At 42.2% G+C, this 22,718-nt stretch overlaps 1 protein-coding gene across 4 annotated transcripts in view; it reads right to left on the bottom strand.

Annotated features, from left to right (window-relative positions):
• Positions 1-369: 369 nt before the first annotated feature.
• The window catches only part of CRIPT (CXXC repeat containing interactor of PDZ3 domain), a 57,739-nt gene continuing 35,390 nt past the window's right edge, over positions 370-22,718 (bottom strand). For 2 of the 4 annotated variants that reach the window (XM_087776075.1, XM_087776078.1), the window contains one exon: positions 370-21,592. In XM_087776075.1, the coding sequence (XP_087632201.1) occupies positions 21,525-21,592 (68 nt within the window). In that variant the 3' untranslated portion in view covers positions 370-21,524. The remainder of the gene's footprint in view (positions 21,593-22,718) is intronic. The other 2 variants (XR_015708534.1, XR_015708535.1) reach the window with 2 other exon arrangements.

The following is a 22,718-nucleotide window of genomic DNA, read 5'->3' as shown; positions in this document are numbered from 1 at the left end:
GGACGGAGCCAGGCTCTTTACAGAGGTGCCCAGTGACAGGACCAGAGGCAACGAGCACAAACTGAAACACAGGATATTCTGCCTGAACATCAGGAAACACTTTTTCACAGTGAGGGTGGCCGAGCACTGGAACAGCTTGCCCAAGGAGACTGTGGAGTCTCCATCCTTGAAGATATTCGAAAGCCATCTGGACATGGTCCTGGGCAGCCAGCTCTAGCTGATCCTGCATGATCAGGGGAGGTTGGACGAGATGACCTCCAGAGGTCCCTTCCAACCGCTACCATTCTGTGATTCTGTAACATTTAATATCACCACATCACCTGAGAGATTTTGGTTCAAAAGCATCACTTATCTTTGTGCTGATTTTGGCTGGTATAGAGTTTATTTTCTTCACAGTAGCTAGTATGGGGCTATGTTTTGGATTTGTGCTAAAAACAGTGCTGAAAATACAGGGATGTTTTTGTTACTGCTGAGCAGCGCTTACTCAGAGTCACGGACTTTTCAGCTTCTCACCCCACCCCACCAGCGAGCAGGCTGGGGGTGTGCAAGAAGTTGGGAGGGGACACAGCTGGGACAGCTGACCCCAGCTGACCAAAGGGCTATCCCATACCGTATGACGCCATGCTCAGCATATAAAGCGGGGGGGAGAAGGAAGGGGAAGGACGTTTGGAGCGATGGCATTTGTCTTCCCAAGTAACCATTACGCGTGATGGAGCCCTGCTTTCCCGGGGATGGCTGAACACCTGCCTGCCGTTGGGAAGTGGTGAATGAATTCCTTGTTTTGCTTTGCTTGTGCGCATGGCTTTTGCTTTACCTATTAAACTGTCTTTATCTCAACACATGAGTTTTCTCACTTTCACCCTTGCGATTCTCTCCCCCATCCTACCGGGGGGAGTGAGCAAGCGGCTGTGTGGGGCTTAGTTGCTGGCTGGGGTTAAACTACAACAATCTTTTCTGCAGTTACCCAGTACTGACTTCACTTGTACAAAAGTTCCTAAGTCAGTTTTAACCTCAACTTGTAGGCTGTTTCCCTTTTTAATTACTTCTGTAGCAAACTAGCATTCATTTTCATTTCTAGTATGTAGTAAATATTTGTATGCTAGATGCTTACAATCTTTTCGGAAGTATAAAGTTTTAGTAACATAAAACCCCAGATTTGCTATATCTCTTCTTATTCGTAGAGCAAATCCTCTTGATGTTACCATTTTTGTTCAGCAAGGTTCAGCAAGTCTTCATTTAATGAAAACACCTGCCATTCTGGTCTGCTACTCCGGCAAAGAACTAGTAACTGAATAGAGGGAAATAATCAACTGCTTTGTTCTTACTACCATATGTTTCATTTGGTGATCTGATGATAGGATGGAGGGAATGAAAGAAAATAGGCTGCTACTTGCTATAAACAAGAAGAAAATTTCCTAAGACCAGAAGAGCTAGGCTGTAGCCAGAGCCCAGCTGGACTGGTGATAACTGGTGATAACTGGTGATAACCACTCTGCAACTGGTGGTTATCATCCCCAGGCTTCACCAGCCTGACCTGCGCAGCTGTGGGATCTACTTAGATTTTGGGAAGAAGCATTGGTGCAAGGGACCAACACTGAGACCTCAAAGCATGATGTTACTTGCTCTGGTATTTCTGTACTAATGTGTTGGTATGGACATCTTAAAGAGGTGTATCAGTAAGACTCAGAAGGATATGAGAAAGCCATGGGCAATTGTGGATGCTCCAGACTACGAGGCTGCAATGAGTCTATTAAAAGAAGTCAGATCACCTTCTTTCTCAGGCTGTGCACACACCCTTGAATGCAAAGCAGTTCTCTGGGGAAACATCTGGGCAATCCCTTTTTTCATAAGGCAATTCATTTTCCCGATGGAGGGCAATGATCCATTCATTGTGGGAGGACAAGGGGACGCTGTGAAGAAACAGGGCTTGGAAGAAGGTGATCAGAGGCTGGAAACCGAGCAGGCTCTTACCTCCCACATTGGCGGGCTTTCATCTTTCGATGTTTATTTCCCAGGCGTGCCGCCAGCTCCTGCGTGCGCTGCCAACAATGCAGCGCAGCACTGCTGGGCATGCCATGCACGGTGCCCTCAGCCTGCCGCTCCTGGGTGACACTGCCCGCTTTCTGTGCTATCAACCACCATGGTTGCTTCACCAGTCCTGAGCTACCACACTAACTGCGTTTCCCTAGCCCAGCTCTGCTGGATCATTGCATCTCAGTGGGTCCCTGGCTGATCCTGGTTCTGCCTGCCCTGGCCGGGGACTGCCCTTCGAAGAAAAGGCAAGGCTGCTTAAATGACTGGAATCAAGCTGGGGAGACATAGGTACAAAGGTTTTTAATTTGGGCTAACTGAACACGACTATAAGTAGAGGGCCGTGAAATAAGGATACCCTGGTGTAATCACTGTGGCAGAGGAAGAGCTCGGAAGCAGTTACTTGCTTTCTCCTTCAGTCCTTTGCTTTCTTCTGCCTGCTCCAGTGCAGCTGAGCTGGGGGAAAGACCTAGAAGCCTTTCTGGATTTTTCTGAAGCTGAGTCATTTGGGTGGATGAAATAAGAACATCTATGATGCTCCTTTCTCCATCGTTGCATACCTGAAATGAGCATTTACACCAGGGCTGAAACATCAGCTTTCTGATTCAGTTGCAGGTTCCCCACTTTGCACAGCTCTTAATAGCGATTCCTCCTGCCGGGCAAAGGACAGCCAGGCTCCAGGACAGCTTCAGGCAGGCACAAAGCATACAGTGACATTCAAAAGTACTCTGACATGTCCAAGCACCACCCAAGACTGTAGGATGTGGTCTTGATTTTTCTTTTACTGAGTAATACAAAACAACTGCTAGAACCTGTCCCTAGCCTACCCTCTTTTGCTTACATGCTTGTTCGTTAAGCAGCTTTCAATCATCCCAAGAGTCTAGAAGTCTGTGCTTGCAGGTGCAAGGAAGGTATCATTTTAAAATATTTTCCTTTGAAATGGATTTATTTGTGATCTACTCTGGTGCTCTATTACTAATTTGTGAATTGATATGCTTTTCTTTTGTTACCAGTAAACAGCATCTACCATGACCTTAAAATGACAGCATCTGAAGGCTTTAATAGGAAGGTAGACGATTTGCAGAAAGTCAGTGCTTCGCATTTTTTGAAAACCAGGTCCCTCTTTAAGGTATTTCAAAACTGAACACATAAAAGTAAAGAAAACCCAAATCATTAGTTACTTTTGAAAATTTTAGCCAGGGAACACTTTTTTAGTGCTGGTTGTGGAGTCATTAATTATCATTGCATAGAATGTAATAACAAACCAGAGCTCCCCAATGGGCAAAAGCAAACCACTTCTCTTCTAGCTTTTCTTTTTTTTTTTTTTTTTTACAGCAATAATAAAACACATTATGCACTTCCAACCATGAATGTTCTCCAGAGCAACTTGATATTAAAACCCAAATCACCTGACTGGATGAGTTTTTACAGATTGTTACAGCAGGGCAAGCCAGGAATGTTAGTAGAGTGGCCTGAGGCACGATGCTATTCCATGGAAACTGAAAACCAGTTAAAAATTTTAAGTGTTCCAAAATTCATTTTCTCAAAGGGGATTTGTGGCACTGCTGAGATTAGAGTCATTCCTATTCAAGCAGCTATAGTCCCGATGAGACCTTCATTTGTGCCTATTTTGTCTGACTGATCTGGTTTATTTCACCATGGCAGAATACAAACGTGAGCTGGCGGTTCTGTTGTCTGGACTTGTTTCGTTATCCCTCCTTTCTTCAGCAGCAATACATTTGCATAGTTTTTCAGACTACAGCAACAGTAGGAAAAGATTGGTTTGAAACCTAGTTAATACCACCCAAATACATTCCAGGTTTGTATTTTCAGTGCTCGATCCCTGTGACTGCGCACTGTGCTGCAAAATTGGCAGACCATGCTTTCCGCAATTCAACATGGAAGACCAGTTTTCAGCATTGATATAGCACTTTTCACCTGCAGAAGTCACAGTTAGAAAGAGGCTAAGCAAAATGATGTGCATACAGGTAAGGAATCAATGCAAAAGACATGAGCAACCTACACTTGACTGTCAGCATAATTTGAGTATAAATTGAAGCAGCCAAACAGTCCCCAAGAATATCTGTGCAGGCTATATTCTTCTGTGGCAGTGCCTACCAGGAGGTGGTCTGGTAGACGTTCAGGTTGGTGGCTTCACTCCACTTGGAGATTTCCACACTTCCAGCAAAGACGTTTTGAATTTGCTGTGTGTTTTCAGACCACTGAAGATCAGTGATGTAGGTCTGAGGATTTAGATCTCTTACTCTCATAAAAATCTGATTATAATCAGTAATATTCGGTGTTAGTGGTTACTAATGTGATTTCTGAAGGCTGACAGCTAAGCTTAAAGAATGGAAGAAAGTGTTGAAGGAAACCATACAATGTCAAAACACCTGAATGATTTAACTTAAATGACCTTGTGTCTGAGCATGTGCATGTGTGTATGCATAAATATAAATATAGGTTCGTAATCAATAGCAAGGTAGTAAAAAAAGAGAGAACGCATCTCAAATTTTCTTAACTCGCCATCAAGAAACAGAAAATACACAGTGTGTTTATTTATTTCTTGGGGGGGGGGGGTGTTTTTTTGGTTGTTTCTTTTTGTTAAAGGAAGAATACAAACTGGGAAATACAACTAAAGCCATAATTGAAGAGAGCTGCACAAATGAAAATTAGAGGCAAATGAGAGTGAAAGGGATAGAATACTAATAAACATACAATTCATGTGAATCCAGTGTCATTTACATAAGGGTAAACCAGGTTTATGTTAAAATTAGCACCTATTTCCTGTATCAGGGCTGCCTGGATTTACTACAGATTGGACATTAAAAGATGTTGTCCTTATAGTACCAACTCAATAAAGACTTGAAGCTTCCTTTTCTCAAAGCAAATTCACAGAATCACAGTCACAGAATGGCTGAGGCTGGAAGGGCCTCTGGAGGTCATCATGTCCAAGCCCCTGCTCGAGCAGTGTCAGCTAGTGCAGGTTGCCCAGGACTGTGTTCAGTTGAGCTTTGAATACCTCCAAGGATGGAGACTCCACAACCTCTCTGGCCAACCTGTGCCAGTGTTTGATCACCCTCACAGTAAAAAAAGTGTTTTCTTGTGTTCAGATGGAATTTCATGTGTTTCAGTTTGTGCCCATTGCCTCTTGTCCTGTCTCTGTGCACTGCTGAGAAGAGTCAGCCTCCCTCTTCTTCATTCCCTCCCATCAGGTATTTGTACACATGGATAAGATCCCCCTGCACCTCCTTTTCTCTAGGCTGAACAGTCCCACCTCCCCCAGCCTCTTCTCCTACGAAAACGGCTCCAGTCCCTTAATGATCTATGTGGCCTGTGTTGGCTGGACTCTCTCCAGTAAGTCTACATCTCTCCTGTACTGGGGAGCCCAGAACTGGACACAGTACTCCAGGTGCGGCCTCACCAGTACTGAGTAAGGGGAAAAAATTGCCTCCCTTGACCAATGCTGCTCCTAATGCAGCCCAGGATGCTTTTGGCATGCTGTTTTCTGGGTGCAGTGGTGCATGCCTGCAGTCCCAGCTACCTGGGAGGCTGAGTCCGCCCGGTCACTTGAGCCCAGGAGTCACGGGCTGCAGTGCACTGTGCTGAGCAGGTGTCCACACTAAGGCCAGCATCAGTATGGTGATCCCTGGGGAGCTCAGCGTCACCAGGAGGAGTGAACCAGGCTAGGTTGGAAATGGAGAGGGTCAAAATTCATTGCAATAGACAAATTAAAAAGCTGAGAAAGTTTTAGATGTGAATTTTAAACCTAGAAGGGAATTAAATTGTCTTAAATGTGCTATATTTTGAAAATATTTCACGATAGTTTGACTTATTTTTTTAAACGAGGGGAGACTTCTATCACATGTTTAGCTAACTAAATAGTAGCTATTAATTTTCTAAATTAGTTTTCTAAGCTTTATCTCTTAGGTTAGAACAGGATGTATTACCCTGCCTACCTTGCCATTGACACAAAGGGAGCACAGGTGACTAGTTTAGGCAAAATACCTGGTGCTCAGGTACTAGAGCTAGGTAAGACAACTCCCTGACCTCCTACCTCACACACCCACATACACATACACACATACCCAGCGGTTTGGCAATGTAATTAGCACCGAACCAAGCACATTTGTCAAGCACATACCTCTTCCCAAGCCTGCACAGCTGGGCAGCGATACACCACCGCTGTGGCTGTAAGGTGGCTCAAGGTAAGGCTAAGCACTGCTTCAACCACTTCTGTGTGACCCTGTACTGTTGGAGTGACAGTGAAAACAGTGAGCTTTGGGGCATTGCTGTTGTTTCCCACAGGCGTACCACACTGTTTGGGAAACTCTTCCTGTTGCTCTTCTGGACTTCAGATGGGTTGTTGGGATCGACTTTGGTTAAGTCACTTGGGTTGCAAAATGGGCTGGACAACAAACTGCATGTCTCATCAGACCTTCTCCAGCGAGTATTTCCGTGAGTGCCATGCTTCATTGCCAGCTACACAGACCACTTTTGCATCTAGGATGGAGTCTGCTTTTAGGACATGTCTATCAGGACCAACATCGACTCCAGGAATGTAGACATAGACATGTCTGAGAAAGCAAGCAGCAAGTTATGGTTGTTTTCAAGCCTCTTCTGAAGCAAGAGGAGGCCTCAGGGGTACATCTCAAAGTGTAAAACAGTGACCAGATTAAAGGAGATTTAAAGCACAGATTAAAGGAGCCCTTATTAGAGTACACATTAGAAGAAGTAGGACAACTAGAACATTTTCTCAGGATGTGCTCAGAACCACACAGGAATGGTTTCAAAGAGCAGTGGCTTATGACTAAAAGAGACAGTTTAAAGTGTTTTTGGACATCATATGTCTCTCATCTTTACCACAGGTTTAGCCTTGCATGGACAAACAGTCCAATTCCAGCAGAAGGGGCATTTAATTTCTTATGAAACTTTAAATGTTGGCAGTTTGAAGCAATGGTGCAATGCTAGATTTTTATGCTCTGACTCTTATGACCTTTCTTCTCCACCCTTCTTGTGTTGAAAGCCCATTTGGGTTAACCTGCACATATTGGCTGGGTGGGAGCACAACCTATGGTCAAATAATACTACTGGTTCCAGTGCTTATTTTTCTAAGCAATACTATTGTCTCCAGTTGGGCTATTTCCATTGATAAAGACTGTTCTTGTAGCAAAGGAATGTACCATTAGATTTTTTTATTTGTAACTGACCAGTGGGTGGCCTTTTAGCTGGCAATAGCCCTAAAGGGTATGTAGCTATATAACTAGAATAAAATTTACTTAAAGAAACTTAAACATTCATGCTGATCTCTCCTTAAAACTTAAATGTCAGAGTTCCCTATCTCTGAAATAACTAACTCCCACTGATTCCAGTGAAATAGATACTACTTACCCTTACAGTTTGAACCTGGAGCATTACAGAAGGCAAGATGTAACTCACAGAAATGCATAACAGAAAAATAATTATGATATGAAAATAACTTGTAGTGTTGTTGTAGTGAATATTCTGCACTTCGATGTTTCCTTTAAAAGGATTTACAAGATTTATAAATTTGGTTCTACAGTGTTTTAGAATTCAAATCTGAGATAGACCATGTCCTTTAAATTGCAACAACTGCCTGAATTTAGTTTAAATCGCTTCAACTTACAAGAATGAGTATGATTTTTTCAACAGGCTCTATTTTCTCCTCTAAGTATTTGATAATATAAGCTACAGAATCACTCAGTTGTTCCTATAAAAGACTATGCTTCTGGAAAGTTCTAAAAGCAGGCTCTCAAATCAGCTTATTGCAGTACTTGTTAGAGATAACAAGTTATATTGTCTGTTATTAGGAACAAGATATGTATCAAGCTTTGATGCTAGCTACCACCTGTGGGAAACATTAAAAGAAATTGGCAGTAGTCAGCATGTAACTCTGCATGATCGGAAATGCAAGCTATGAGACTAGTCCCAAAATCTAGCTGGTTGTGGCCCACTAAGTCAAATTTTCATTTTTAGGCACAAAATGCTGTAGTTATAAAGAGCCAGTTTATATCTGCAGACAGACATTGAACTATCCAGTTGCCTAGATGACACGTAACATTTTTGGTGTGCTCTTGAGCGAGATGGTTTTAGATGTACTGAATCTGGATATCCTTACCTTGGGTTCAACAGAACATAACAGGTTTTCAGGTGCCTCGTGGTCTCACTTTGTGAAATGAAAGCATTCAGGTAGTCCTCCACACTCCTCTTCATCATATATCTTATATCTCTTACCAAACTACTCAAGGCTGTATATTATAATCCTTGAAAAGACTGCTATGTCTTCTATTCCTCAGAATCTCCACAGGCCACCCAGGTAACATTTAGATGGTAAATCTGAGCTGCCCATTGACAGCTGGACCTGAGTCCATCTTTCCCTGGGCTTGGCCTATGCTTTCTGAGTGAAAATTACTGTAGTGCCATCTAGTGCTACTCTGCTGATGCTTGCCTTCACTGTATGGCATTTCCAAGGACATTGCTCTGGATTCATTACTTCTAGCTCTAAACACTCTGAAATCTTGAAAATGCAATTCATTTCCTTGGGAACATTCCTCATCCCATCCCCCCCATTTTTTCTCAGGCAAGTCATCATATAGATTATATACATTTCTGTAACAGACCTTCCAACAGTGCTATGCGTTAAAATTGGCTCTGAGCAGCGTGACTATGGAATGGGGAAGGAACTGGAGAGTATCTTGTACAGAGCATGTGTTCCCATATCTTCAAAATGTGCAACTTTTAAAAATAGAAATGCAGAAGTTGCTCGGGAAAGCATGCCTAGAGAAGGGGCCTGATGCCTTCCAGCATGGCCAGTCTGGGTGTGGGGCTGGAGAGCACCAGCGAGGAGAGGGGAGGTATCCTTGCTTGCAAAGATGATTTTGAAGCACCAAGCCCAGCCCAAATGGTGAACAAACTATTCTTTTCCCTGTATATATGGGGTGCTATCGCTGTTGAAAAATGCACAGGGATTACCACACTTCAGGAGATGAAAAAGACTTCCAAGACTATCTATGCAATTCTGTTAACTAAAATGTACCTGGTTCATGTAGCAGTTATCCCTGTTGACTCACCCAGGTCTCCTGCGTTCCCAGACTAGGAGGCCTAGAGGATTTTGGTATAGACATGGAACAGCTGCCCTAAAAGTAACTGTAGTTGGAAACCAGTTACCCAACTGGCAGCTTTTGGCTTTCTTCAGCCTGAAGCAAGGCAGTGTGCCTTGAGACACCTAATGCCATATTTTTCAATTCTTTTTAAAGTATTACTACAAAGATGGTCCTAGTGAGAAACCAATGGGAAATAAGCACTTAGGGGCTTGTTAAAATCCTGGTGGGTTCCTGTCTATGTTTGCAGAAGCTTTTAAATCTGACCTCAAGACACCTTGTGGTCAAGTAAACATGCTTTGCTAAATGTGACACTGATTTTGTGTGCTGTGGTACAATGTGACCTGTGGCCTGTGTGATTAAAAGTAGCTGCTGTTGCCAGATGTTCCACATGTCTCCCTTGGCCGCTTATTTAAAGTGCTGCCAGCATCTATCACCAAGCAGTCCAGCACCCAGTGGGCCAAATGACTATTTCTGTTTTCTTGAAGGGCTATAATGTCGAAGAATTTATCTGAAGTAGTTTGAGGCTATGCCCGTGATAACAACTGGGGGTGAATAATTTCAGGTATATAACAGGTTCCACGTAGACCAGTAAAGTCTATTCTATGATATCTTTCATCTCACAGTCATTGTAGTTCAAGAACTATACTGGGCTTGCTCTTGAAAAGTCCTACTGACACTCCCAGCATTCGCATTTTCATCGCACCTTCAATACCGATCTAAAATTAGACTCTGTTCCTGAAATGAATATATTGCTCTTCAATACGCAAGCTGCAAATTGAACCATAAATTCTTGTCTTATATACTTAGTGTTGAATTAGCTTGAGGTAAGATAGGAAGATTTACTTTTTGCCACATCTAAGGTCATAAAGTAAATAAAAGAAACTGTTTTCAGTGCGGTCTGCTTGAAAGTTATAGCAGTTTATTAGCTAACAGAGCAAATTTTGCCTGGTAGCAAAACTATAGGTAAGATAGTAAAATAGGTAAGAGAGGTAATATTATAAAACTCTGAATAAATATATATCAAGAATTTAATCCAGTGTACAAGTCTAGGAGCATTATTGCTATTTTTTTAAACTTAGGAACAGGCACAAACTTCCACATACTTGATAGAAATGTCTAGACCTTATCTTGTTTGAGTGAATTCATGTCTGTTTAATAAGAAGAATGGTGCCAACAATTTTATAGAAAGCCCCACATGTTTTTTTCCTCTGGAATGTCTCCAAGCAAGTCACACTCTTCAAAAAAAATTTTGGCCCTCATCCTGCAAAGGCTTGTGTATGTGTCAAGTTTTACATGCTGTGAAGAGCCTCATTGATTTAAATGGAGCTACTCACAAAGTAAAATGTTAAGCATCTGCACAAATTTCACCACATTTCTGACTTTTGTTTGAAATACATTTATGTGTTCTTAACCTTCATTTTGAAAGGGCCCTTACTGCCCACTCTTCAGTTTTTGTGTATCCAACACATTCTGTAGCTGTTCTAGTATTAATCCAGCCTGAATTTGCTGGAACATTTCACAGGATCCTGTAAACCGTGCAAGAGGAACCTGCAAGTAGGAAGCCTACCTAGTCAATACTTTTCACAGACCAAGAGTGCAATACATGATCCTTCGAACAATATTAATAGATCTCTGTGAGCTAGTGACAGATAGAAGAACTTGATCCAACAAAAAGTGTCTCAAATCCACTCAGCAGGAGTACGGATGTCCCCCCGTGAATGCCAATAACTTTCATTTTTTAAAAAAGTTTCTAGTGCTGCTCCTGAAAAAAAAATTCAAATGTGACTTGAGAATGACACAGTATAGTGCCATCTTCCTGAGTCTGCAGAAGATAATTCCAGACTCTCTGCTGTTGCCCAATGCCTTCTCAAATTGCAAAGGAGAGAAAAAACCTGATGAGAGAAGACACTTTTCAGATTTTGCCATCTAAGTCCTACAGAATGACAGTAAAGCTAATGTCTTCCTGAAGTCTTCGAGGTGACTGTATAAGCTATTTCAGAGGTGTTCACTGTCTATCTTGGATAGCGCTCAAGTTAGAGAACTGAAAGCAATGATTTATAATTACCATCTGACTGCCACCCGTTTGGAACATATCACAGGAACTGTGGGAAAGACTGATACAGTTTAATTTAGGGACATTCTTACTGAATTTTACTTTCCACTCTACATTAGCTCTCATAAGAATCTCAGTTTTAGGACTATGCTAAATATGTCTTAGCAGTAAAATATACCAAATGTGCGAGTGAACTATCTAGATTTTACTCTTTAAAAGGTCAGGATTACATTCCCATTGTATCTAGAAAACATTTCACACATTTTGTGAGCACAACGTATTAAATATAAAAATGAGCTGATTGACAGTGTCACAGCTAAGGGCAGTACACAACTGTCTCATTCTTTTAAATGTCAAATAGATGTTCCACTCTGGTATACTTCAAACTGATTAAGAGATTTAGATATAACAGGTGTAGATCAATTTTTCACTGTCAAGCAATAAATATAACTTAAGAAACAGTATAGAAACAGAAGACTTTAAATATAAACATTTCCTTCCCCTAGGAGTTGTACAGAGGATGTCAACACATGTGACTTCTGAAGATTCAATAACATCTGGCTTCACATTTTTACCACATATGATGTGATATTTGGCACATAAAGTTCTCCTCTGTCATACTGTTCCTACTGCTAAACTTTTGAGCTGGCCTGATTTCTGTCAGAAGGACTTTGGTCTTGTCTGCTTTCTTTTGCGTGGTTTTTTTTTTTTTTTTTTTTTTCCTCTTTGCTGCTTTTACCCTCGGGACAGAACCGGTCCAAACTGTCCCTTCCTTCTGGGATGCTACTGAACATGATATCAAGCAACAGAGTAGGGAACCAACCACTGCTCCGATGCGATGCAAGTCCTTTCCGAAGAGCAGGTACCTGTGTGAATAAATCATCTCTCTCCTCTCAACCTGATGAATGAAGATAACGCACCGTTGACTTCTGTATTAAGCATGTCTTTTTCTATGTAAGAGTCACATAATGGGTGTGTGCGCACGTGCATGAAGTGAGAGGTCAAAACATACTGTTACAGAAGATACCGGTGTTGGATGTTAGAGGAGGATGCAGGGAGGCACTGAGGTTTAAGGAGGTGAAGAAGGGAAGGAGCAACTGTGTAGGAATGTGGCAAGTGAGGCTGGAGAGAGGAGGGTGAGAGAGAAAACCAGGATGGGCAGGCAGAGTGAAGAGTGGGTAAATAAACTAAAGCAGAAGCAGCAAACAACAGCAATGGCCCAGACAAATGGAGGCTGGTGCAGAAATAGCAGACATCCACATTTTGGAGTTAAAGGCATGGTTGTGTCCAGGAGGACAAAGCCCTTGCCAGCTGCTGCTGTGCATCTCTTTAGATGATGGGAGAAAGGAAGGTGTTTGAAGGCTGTGGCTGTTACTCCCCAATCTCAGCCTTAAATGGCTGCTTTGAGGAGGAATAAGATTTTAAATTGTTGAGGGAGAGAGAAAGGAACAACAAGGGAGAGGGAAATAGTTGAGCTTCAATGTGACTTTTGATTTTATTTGAGGCTGCTTGCCAACACATAGTTTATTTATTTTTCTGGTTACTATTGGATAATATTAAGATGTGTCAAATTGTGACCTGTTAAAGGTGTTCAGAAGGCTTTCAGTCCTTAGTGGGGAAAAGATTTTGCCACTCCCCAGGTTAAATATTTAATATGGCCACAGGCTGTCTGCGAGTGCAGTGGAGGATCCAGCTGGAGCAGTGTGGGGTGGAGGTGGTCTCTGATAAAAAGAGGTGAAAGCAAACTGGAAACTGAGCTGTGCAGAAGTCTGTAAGTGCGAATGTCATCTGTAGCCTAACATCACATTGAAATAAAATACATTTATAATGAACTCCTCCAGCCTTAAGAAAGATTCAGATGCCTTGATGCCCTAGAGCATGGCAGATTAGTGCCTGGGATCCTCTTCCCAGCTGCTGCTGCGGCTCCCCCAGTGGGAGGGAGGCTGCCCAACCTGCACTGTCTGGCCAGCTGGGGCACAGAAGTTCAGAAAGTCTGCTAAGTGCCTGAGACCTTGACTATGGCTAGTTTTGATGGCACCAGGGAGCTCCTTTCAAACTCTGTCACCCCAGATATCTTCTTTATCCCTTATCCCATCACCTTTAAGAGTCAAGAGGAAATTGGTGAATGCTCACTGGATACTGTCACTAAGCTGCAGGGACCTAGGGCTCCAGTGCAAAGCTGCTGCAGCACCCATCTCCCTGAGGCACGGGGTCCTCTGTCAGCTTTCACTACGACAGCGGGAGGCTCCCAGAGTCAGTACTGCAAAGCAGCTCTGCTGGCCAGCCTATGGAGCAAGGGAAGGATGGAGGGAGTTATTTTACCCATTCTCTGTTCCCTGTAGTCAAGTAATAGTGCATGGGCGAGTCGGCTTTCATAACTCACTACGAATGATCTAATATTTAATAAGAGTTGCTGGTTTTGCTTTGAAAAGAACGGACATGTTGCAGGATTGTCAGCTCTGGAGCCAGTCATCTCTTGCAAAGAGTATCCCATTTTGCCTTGCTGACTAACACAGCCATCTCTCAGTGGCACTGTTTCCTATCCCCTCCATTTAATAGTAAGATTCATTTTCATTCTTTATTACCATTCCTTTAGCTTTACACAGTTCACTGCTGTAACTCCAAATAATCTCCATCTGGAATATCACTTTGGCTCTCTTTTTTCATATTACTGGGAACTCATTTAGTTTTGTCAGTGTTTCAGTTTAAATCTGCCTTCTCATTTTTATTTTTTTTTTTTAGTTTTGGTGGTGAGTTGCTGGAAGATTGTTAGCTTGAGTTTCTGGGTGGATTGCATTAGCTTTTCATTCTGATTTAAAGGCACCAAATGCTAGAAGTTGTGTCACAGCAGAGATTTCACAGTTTTTTCAACAAGCAGGAATAATGCTTATAATGAACTTCTTTTTTGTCCTCCTAATGCTTGCAGTGTACTTGTGATGGACACTATCAAGATAGCGAGTTTAGATATGAACTTTCACAGCTGTTGAGTTCTGTTCCCAAATCTCTATAGCTCCTTCTTGGTAGTGGAATGACATCCCCCCCCCCCCGATTATGTAGTTTCATGTCTCAGTAATTCTAAAAATTATTTTTACTTAATAGCAATAATGCGGACTTCTATATAACTTTACTCGTCTTTCTGTAAGATTGGTTTTATTCTATTATTCTTTTCCCTTTTATCCCTACAAATGTAAGAAGTGTGTTAGAACAGACTTGCCTCGTCACCAAAGTGCTTGATTAAAATCAGCTAAATCCTTCTTCTCTTCATGATTTCTACGCATGCAGAGCAGAAAGCAATAAACTCATTCAGGACCAGGCTCTGTCATCTTTTTCGCAGGAGTAAATCCAGAGATCTCTGCTGACTGCTCTGGAGTTGTGGTTGAGGTATCTCAGTTCAAATGAGACCAAAATTTCTGTTTTAATGTGTAGCCAGCAGTGCAGTTCTCTCACTGTCAGGAAGATGCTCATTCCTTTTAGTGTTTGAACTATATTTTCAGAATGGTTACAAAGATGGTCATATCTTTTTTCAGCATGCTCTGAACTTATATTGGTAATTAAGGGCGTTTAACAAAGCACTGCAGAGATTCATTACATTATGAATGAAGACAACTGACTTTTCACTTTCCTTTCAAACTTGAATGCATTTGAAATCTCTCTGACTTTCTTGGCCATCCTTTCACACAGTGTAGAATTATGGTGCTATTGCAGCAGGCTGATACCTACTGGTGCAGCAATACAGCTCTCTGATCTGAGGGATTATCTGAAGATCTCTCTTAACATTTTTCCCCTTCCTTGGGCCTAAAATTTGGCAGATTCATACTCTGCTCAGGGGGCTTTATGTAATATGACTGAAATGTGTTCTAGGAGGAAGTGAGCCAAGAAAAGGACTCAGAAATTATTATTTTTCTTTCCTATTCATTTAGCACTGCTGTGTGATTTGAGAGAGTCCCTGGCAGAAAAAAATACTCAGTTTGCTGATGTGACTTCTGTGATCTGCAGTAAATATTGTCAAAATAGAAAAGTTTGAAAAAGAGTTTTCACTCTCCTTGAGTTTTCAATAGTCTACCCTTATCCAACACTGTAGATTTCATTCTGGGCTTCTGCATGTAACTTAAGGAAGTTCTGCTCCGATAAATGGAGCTTTCCTTCAGCAAGAGGGACTCTGAGGGAATCCTTCCTACTTTCCATGCAAGTCAGTCACTCCACACAGGTAAACTCCCTTCTTTTGGTGGGGGGGGCAGAGGTCTTGGGCTTACCTCGAGGGCTGCAGGGAAATTGGAGAAGGCTAGCTTGTGGACCCCTTGGCATTTGCCATTTCAAAAGCCAGGCTGGGTATCCTTCTACTGGAATTGGTGGGCTTGATTTGTGAAATCCAACTGCCTCTATTATGTCGGAGTAAGACAAGATGATCTGAGATGACTCTTTCTGGCTGCAGGGCTTATGAATAAATGAAGAGATGAAGAGGCATAGAGAAAGAGCCCGTGTTCTTGGGGAGTCCTCTTGCACATGAGGAACAGTAAATATGTTCACATGCACAGGAAGCAGAGTTAGAGAGGCCTAAATGGCCTTCAAATTATTATTTCCCAAGATTCACAAACTTTGCATTCCACTTTTTTTAAGGTAAAGGTTTTCCATAGAATTCATCTGTAATTCGAACACATCTGACACCCCTATTGCTACATTTAGGAAATCTGAAAAGATTTATTATTTTTCTGTAGTAATTGCTTTTTGCTCCTGACAAAGTAGTAGTGACACAGTACTGTAATGGCACTGACACTGTGGCTGCAGGATTTCCATGTGTCATTCATTCTGTCGCAACACATTTTTCTACCTCTGAAATTTTCTTCAACTCTTATTGACTGATCTCATCAATATGCTACAATAGAGAGACACTGAAAAACAATTGCAGATCTGGTATGATATGTTGGCTTGCTAGAAAGATTTACTCTTTTTGTGAGATATTTACTAAAACTAATTAAATTTGTCTTAGAAAACATATCAGTTGCATTATTGTTTTTAAAAATTGCAATGATTTCAAGAAAGCCTCTTTTTATAGCTTCTAGGCTCTTAAGGAGCATAAGTTTTCCATAAAATAATGCTTTATTTTTCAGAAAGAGTTGGTTTTACTCCAAATGCCAAAAGCTAAGACATTTGAGAATGTGAAAATCTTTTTCTATTTTCATTGGCAAAGAATTCCCATTTCTTATGATATATGATTTTACAGCTTTGTAAGGTGATATGAGTCACTATTATTGCTAACATTTATTTTGCTTTAGAGGAAAAATCAGCAGGGAAGAATAGTGGGCTTTGCAAGAGAGTAGAGAGCATTATAAGTACATTAATTATCCTGGCACTTTTAATATTTCTTCAGATAAATTTGTCTTAGTGTTACAGCTCCATTACAGTTAAATGCCAGTCAGCTTTTCAGTGTTCTAACATGATTATTAGGATTTAGAATGGCATCGTATGAACTTGTCTCTCAGCCCACTGTATATTTTTGCAATAAAGCTCATTGTTTAGATAATTGTTTACCTTGTCTGCTCTTAATCATTTCCCTTTCATTTTAAAAAAAATCCAAAAAATTATTTGAACTAACGATGTCTGCTTAACTAACATATAAATTTAATAGTTCTTTTTAGATGCACAGATCCTTGACAATGACTTAGTGGCAACATTTCAAGTGTGCCGTTGTTGCACATGCCCAAAGCTCGCCTCCCATGTATTGTTCAATCTGTTTGTGCAACGCGCTGATTCAGCGTGTGCTCCATCCCTCCTCTCCTTGCCTGTCCGCACAATAAACTGAAGGCTCTTGGTCACACAGTGACAGTGACCACTGAGGCAGTTTTTGCATGCACCCGCATGAGCAGGTGCATTTGCGCTCTTTATGATCATATACAGCAAATTCCACCTTGGAGAGCTAAGGATCTAGAGCAAAGCTCTGTATAAACTAGGAAGGCCCCAGAGAAAAAGGAGACTGGAGGCCTAGCTCTCACCTCCTTGAAATTTATTCCATAGATTCCAGCAAAGTCAGTCTTTCATACAGATTGAAAAGGGACCAAAACAAAGCTCTGAGTTTGCAGAAGTCTGCATACTTCCGAAGTAAACAATTCTGCCTGTCTCCAAATCTCTTCCCTATCGTCCTGCCCTGCATGACCTGTTGTCCCCTCACTCCTCCTGCTCCCCCTCTGTTCCTTCAGTAGATCCTGCAATTTTGCACAGGTCCTTCTCTCTCCAGGCTTGTTTACTTCTTTCCCTGCAGGAGAGAAGGAGCTTTTTGAGAGAGAAAAAATGCATACACGTGTTAAAAAAAAAGACAAGCCTGGTCATAAGGAAGCCATTCAATACCTTATTTATGTACAAAATTTCATTGCAGATTCAAAATCCAAGTTAGAGGAGAACCCCGCTAGTTTGATGTAGCGTGTGTGACTTGAGGCACAAGTAAATAAACCCCAGACTTGCTACTTCTGTCATCTTTCCTCTGTACATTGCTGTGTGAATCAGTGAATAAGGATGTGAAAGTCAGTTAAGTGACTCACAGAGTAAGTTTCCAGGGAAGTGAAGGCTGCAGAATTAGCTCTTCCTGGATACATCCATGGCTTTGAAGCTTGCTCTCAAACCCACTTTCAAGGTCAAAGTTGCTGTTTGTCCGCAAACTGTCCAGAAGCCACTACACACTCAGACTCAGGTCTGACACAGCCCAACTGACTTGCTTTGCACTGAAAAGTGGGGTTTTATCCAGAACTCATGAAATTGCATACCAGAAGTGTGCATGCCACATGCATCAGTCTAGCTACTCCCTCAGCCTTCCCTGATACTACCGTTCCAGGCATGTCCACTCAGTGCAACCAGACTTAAGACGACAGCGTATCCAGGCAAGTCTAATGCCTCTTCTGGAAGGCAGAGAGAAAGAAAAACCCTGGTTCCTCTGCTCTCGTTTCATTTGGGAGTCCACAGCCCATCACAATGACCATCAGAGCGTTTCTAAATACTGCATAGCAGTACATCTGTTCTTTCAGTTCCTATCCTGAGGGTCAGTTCTGGGTAACATTTTTTGGCTTGTATATATAAGCCAGATTTTTTTTTTTTCTCAAGAGTTACATCTTCTTCTAGGACAAGGGTTGTCATAGTGTGTACCATAGTTTAAAGAATGTTTGATTACCTTACAAGGCATGCTGTCCTGACTAATTCTTTGCTTTTTACTCCCCCAAGGCCAGCTGAGGTGGAAGGTTCTCAGTCCACCCAGGCTGGGGAAAAGAAACCAGGACAGATTGGGACCCTAGGGGGGAGGTGCTAGAACAAGTACAAGGGGGTACCAAATTCAGATGTTCCCAAGACAGGATTTGTCAAGTGTGACAAAACCCACCCAGCACAGTGGATGCCCTATGCCACACAGGACACATAAGCCTTGATGGAAAGCACAGAAGAGGTTGCAAAAGAACTGACCATGCCTTTGGCTAATTGGTGCCTCTCTGTGTCCATTTTTTCTAGTCCATGCAGCAGAGAACCAAGATAGGCTTGCTAGCTGGCCAGTTTAAAAAAAAAAAAACAACAAAAAAAACAACCAAAAAAACCCCCAACAACAAAAACCACAAAAAGATGCAAAAAACAGCCACTCTTGCAATTGACTGCTGCATGTGCAGTAGCTTTGGCAAGTCAAGGCTATGCCAGAGTTATTGTGTGAACTGAGTTGCCTGCGAACCTGCAGAGCCCAAGTGGCTGCGTGTCATAGATCAACTCCTAGGCTAGTCACAGTAGTGGCACTACTGCTGACAACTCCAGCAAATTAGGTTGCCTTGCCAGCAGCCAGTATGGTGATGGCCAAAATGGCCAGAACAGTTGATTGAGCTGTAGCCCTAAGCGAGGCAGAAAGGAAACATCCAGGACGTTGCTGAGGGAAAAAACACTGGTATTCGGCACAGCTGTCATTTGCTTACTTGGTAGCCTCAAATGATTGCTTGCATCAAATCAAATTAGAAGAGTTGTTGATTTTGTACACGGACTGTGCCATGTTCAGGAGCCAGTGATGATCAGTTGCCTCTCTGTCCTTTACATTTTTCCCATTAATCATTCATGAAATCTTGCAAAGATGATAGAAGGCACAAAGAGGAGCCAGAGACTGAGGTAACTTACATACCATACCGCTGAGCAGACACCAGAAGTGGTATGTAGCTGAACAGGATTCCTTAGGAGACACAAGCAGCGAAGCAGCAGTAGTAAGTCCTTAGAAGAAATTCTCATTTCTTCCCTGTGATGTCCCATGCCAGTGGGCCTGCTGCTTAGTATGGTCATGAAGATGAAAGAGAAGCAGCTGCTCAGCCAGTCTTTGGCAGGCTCCTGCAGCAAGCTACCACATGCCTCCAAAGAAGGCTTCTTTTCCCAGTATGGATACCATGGCAGGATGTTATAGGATAACAGCTGAAGTAAATCCACCATAGAGGAACCCCTTTAACGCTGGAGAAGCAGCTGGAACTTCTTAAAGATCTTCCTTAAACCTAATACTTAGGGTGAAAGGACTGAGAAGGTTATGTGCAGGATGACCTGCAGCCTCTGCACATCTTGCCTTTGAGACCAAGCTAAGAGTTACGAGAGCCTCCATCCAGATCCAGGATGGAGGAGAAGTCCTTGTAGTCTCTGCTCCCCAGCAAGGCAGGCTCTGTCCCTCCTCTGGCACTGCCGGGGGAAACACTGCCTCCTACCCATGTCACTCCCTGCTGAGAAGAATACCTGTCTTTATTCAAAACAATAGCAAAACTCTTTTTGACTTAGCAGGACAAAAGTTTCATCCTTGGAGAAACCAAGGAGTAGCTTTCCATTTCCATCCTGAGTAGCTCTTATCCCAAGGAACTGGAAAACAATCCAGTACCTCAGTGGTTCAGCAGTGGGTGCTCAGGAAGGAGTCTCTTCTTCCTTGAAATGATTGATGGAATTGGCCAGAATCTGACCTATTAAATCTGGAAAGTTACTTCTGAACTTTGAATACATCGCTCTCGGTCCTAAGTCATTTTTGCCAGCTATAATCTTGTTGAGTGGGCAACTTGAAATAAAGTGCGTAGAAGGTAACATGCAGCTACGATCAACCCTTTGTAATACTTCTGTATTAATTTTTTTCACTCATGAACATTCAGGTTGCCTGTACAGTCCACGTACCTATCCTAAAGTGCTAAATTCACTGAATGCAAACACTTACCAAACAATTTGGGGGATATGAGGAGTGGGGGGAATGCTACAGACATCTGTCATTGTGATAACAGGAGTTAAGTACTTTGCTCTGACTTCAGTTTCCTGACAACAGGAGTGGAAAACAATTACCATTTTCCCAACTGAATTCTGAGTTTATTGTCTTGGGAACATTCCTTGCAGATGACAGAAAGAGAAGAAAGTATCCTACCAGATGTACTTCTAGCTCTTCCACTATTTATCTCTCCTGCCAATTTGGAAGCCTGTTTATTTGGTTTATTAAATATCACAGCTTACTATTTAAAATACCATACAGCAGGACTGGAAGAACTACACACTTAAGTACTACATTATCCTCCTTTGCTCAGCTCTTATCTGACAAGGTCATTATTTAAAGAGTATAGGCACATATGACCTTCAAGACACAATACGGCAATAAACTGTTCTCTTTTTAGTATCAGCTGTAAAGTCTGCAGGATGACTGACAATTATAAACACCTTAGGAAGTGAGGTACAAGATCCCTTTTAATACTGGATTCTGGTATCTATATTCTGTGTTGGAGGCATGGTCTCTCTAGCAGGAGCTCTGTAAGCAAATACATGGGAGCATACGAAATGGTTCATTCTTAAGGCTCCATTGCATCTTCCTCTTACCAAAGGATAGTCACCATTAATAACTTTCCCCCCCCCTCTTCTGTTTCTGCATCAGACAGAAAAAGCTAATTATTGTCTTTCAGATATCTGGGCAGCTGGAGGACTTCTTAAGCACTTTACAATAAAGTGTAAACTCCTGCCCCTATGGTCCCTACATGGCACAATTCAGTGAGGAATGTATCTTTCACAGGACCTGACATTCTGTATTGGTCTGTACTTTAAAAATATGTGATACAAACATTTAAATAGGTTCACTGCATTTAGTTTTTACTGGCTCTTTACTGAGATAAGGCATTACATTGATTAACCCCTGTGCCATGCCATTATTTGTGTATGATAAAATACAGAGTACAGGTGCACACTTCTGAATTAGCTCAGATTACCTTTGTTCTGATGAGAATGAGTGCAGTGATCAAGAATGGAAGTGAGAAATGCATGGAGGAAGGCAGCACAGGCCTTGTCCAAGACAGGTACTCACAGGCTGGTAGTCAGGCACAAGGGGGTTCCTGCCTCCACTGCAATTTGCACATCCAGAGGCAGTGAAGGAATGCAAGCTCTAGGGAAAAAAAAAAAAAAAAAAGGTAGGCATATCGTTAAATTGATGGGAAAGGTCATATATATCTGTCACTCCATCTGAGCAAAGTAAATACAGGTTTTCCTGAATTTTGACAGCATTAACAAGACTTGGAGATCTATAGCTGGAAGGGATTTCCTCTATAATTTACTCCATTCCCCAGCACCAGCACAGAATGACGTATATCAAGCTATTCCTGACAGATGCTTATTTTTTAACAGCTTCCAATGAAGGTGATTCCACAATGACTGCAAGCAGCATCCCCTCAGGCTACTACATTGCCCTTCTAACTAGAAATTTTTTCTAATTGCTAGTCCAAATCTCTCTTGTTACAAATTAAGGTAATTACTTCTTAACTTTGTACCTGCACTGGACATAGCCAACAGATGAATCAACTTCATGACAACTGAAAACATACTCAGCAGATTGCTATATTTCCCCTTCCCTCAGTTTCCTCTTTTTTTTCAGCCTAACTTCCTTCTGTCCTTTCTCAGAGCTCATGATTTCTGAACTGCCTGTCATCTCCATAGTTTTTCTCTCAGCTCTCTCTGGTTTTTCAGTCTTTTAAAAACGCAGTGCCCCAAATGGGACTCTCTATTCCAGCTGTTGAAGAAAAATCCAGTGCCAAATGGACCCCCAAAATTATCTTCTTTGGCTTACGTATGGCCCTATTATTAACACTTCCCAGAACATCATTTGTCTGTTTTGCAATCCTGCCACGTAACTGACTCACGCTCAGCGTGTGACCCGTGGAACCCTGGGTTCTTCTCTGCGGAAAGGACTGCGGCGAGCCCTGCGTAAGGGTCTTGAGCTGACCCTGAGGGACAGAGGAGGGTAGATCACGTTGTGTTGTGACAGCTGTGGGGAAAGAGAGCCTCAGGGCCTGTATCCACCAGCCACAATCAGACTAGACACAGCTCAAGTAAAGCGCTGTCAATTAGTCTGCACAGAGACCTGGGTGCAATCAGTCCCAGAGAAAGGCTCGATCCTGCCACTGGTTTTATGAGTAGATTATTGCATTCATCAGATCGTTTAATACAACAAAATTGGACTGAAACAAATGTAAATGGAGTCCACGGGCAGAGAGCAGTGGGGAACAGAGATGTCA

The sequence above is a fragment of the Nipponia nippon genome, unplaced genomic scaffold, assembly GCF_047370975.1.
Source record: "Nipponia nippon isolate SJK-2023a ecotype South Korea unplaced genomic scaffold, ASM4737097v1 scaffold_4, whole genome shotgun sequence".
In the NCBI taxonomy this organism is placed as follows: Eukaryota; Metazoa; Chordata; class Aves; order Pelecaniformes; family Threskiornithidae; genus Nipponia; species Nipponia nippon.
This window is presented reverse-complemented; position numbering and strand designations above follow the sequence as displayed.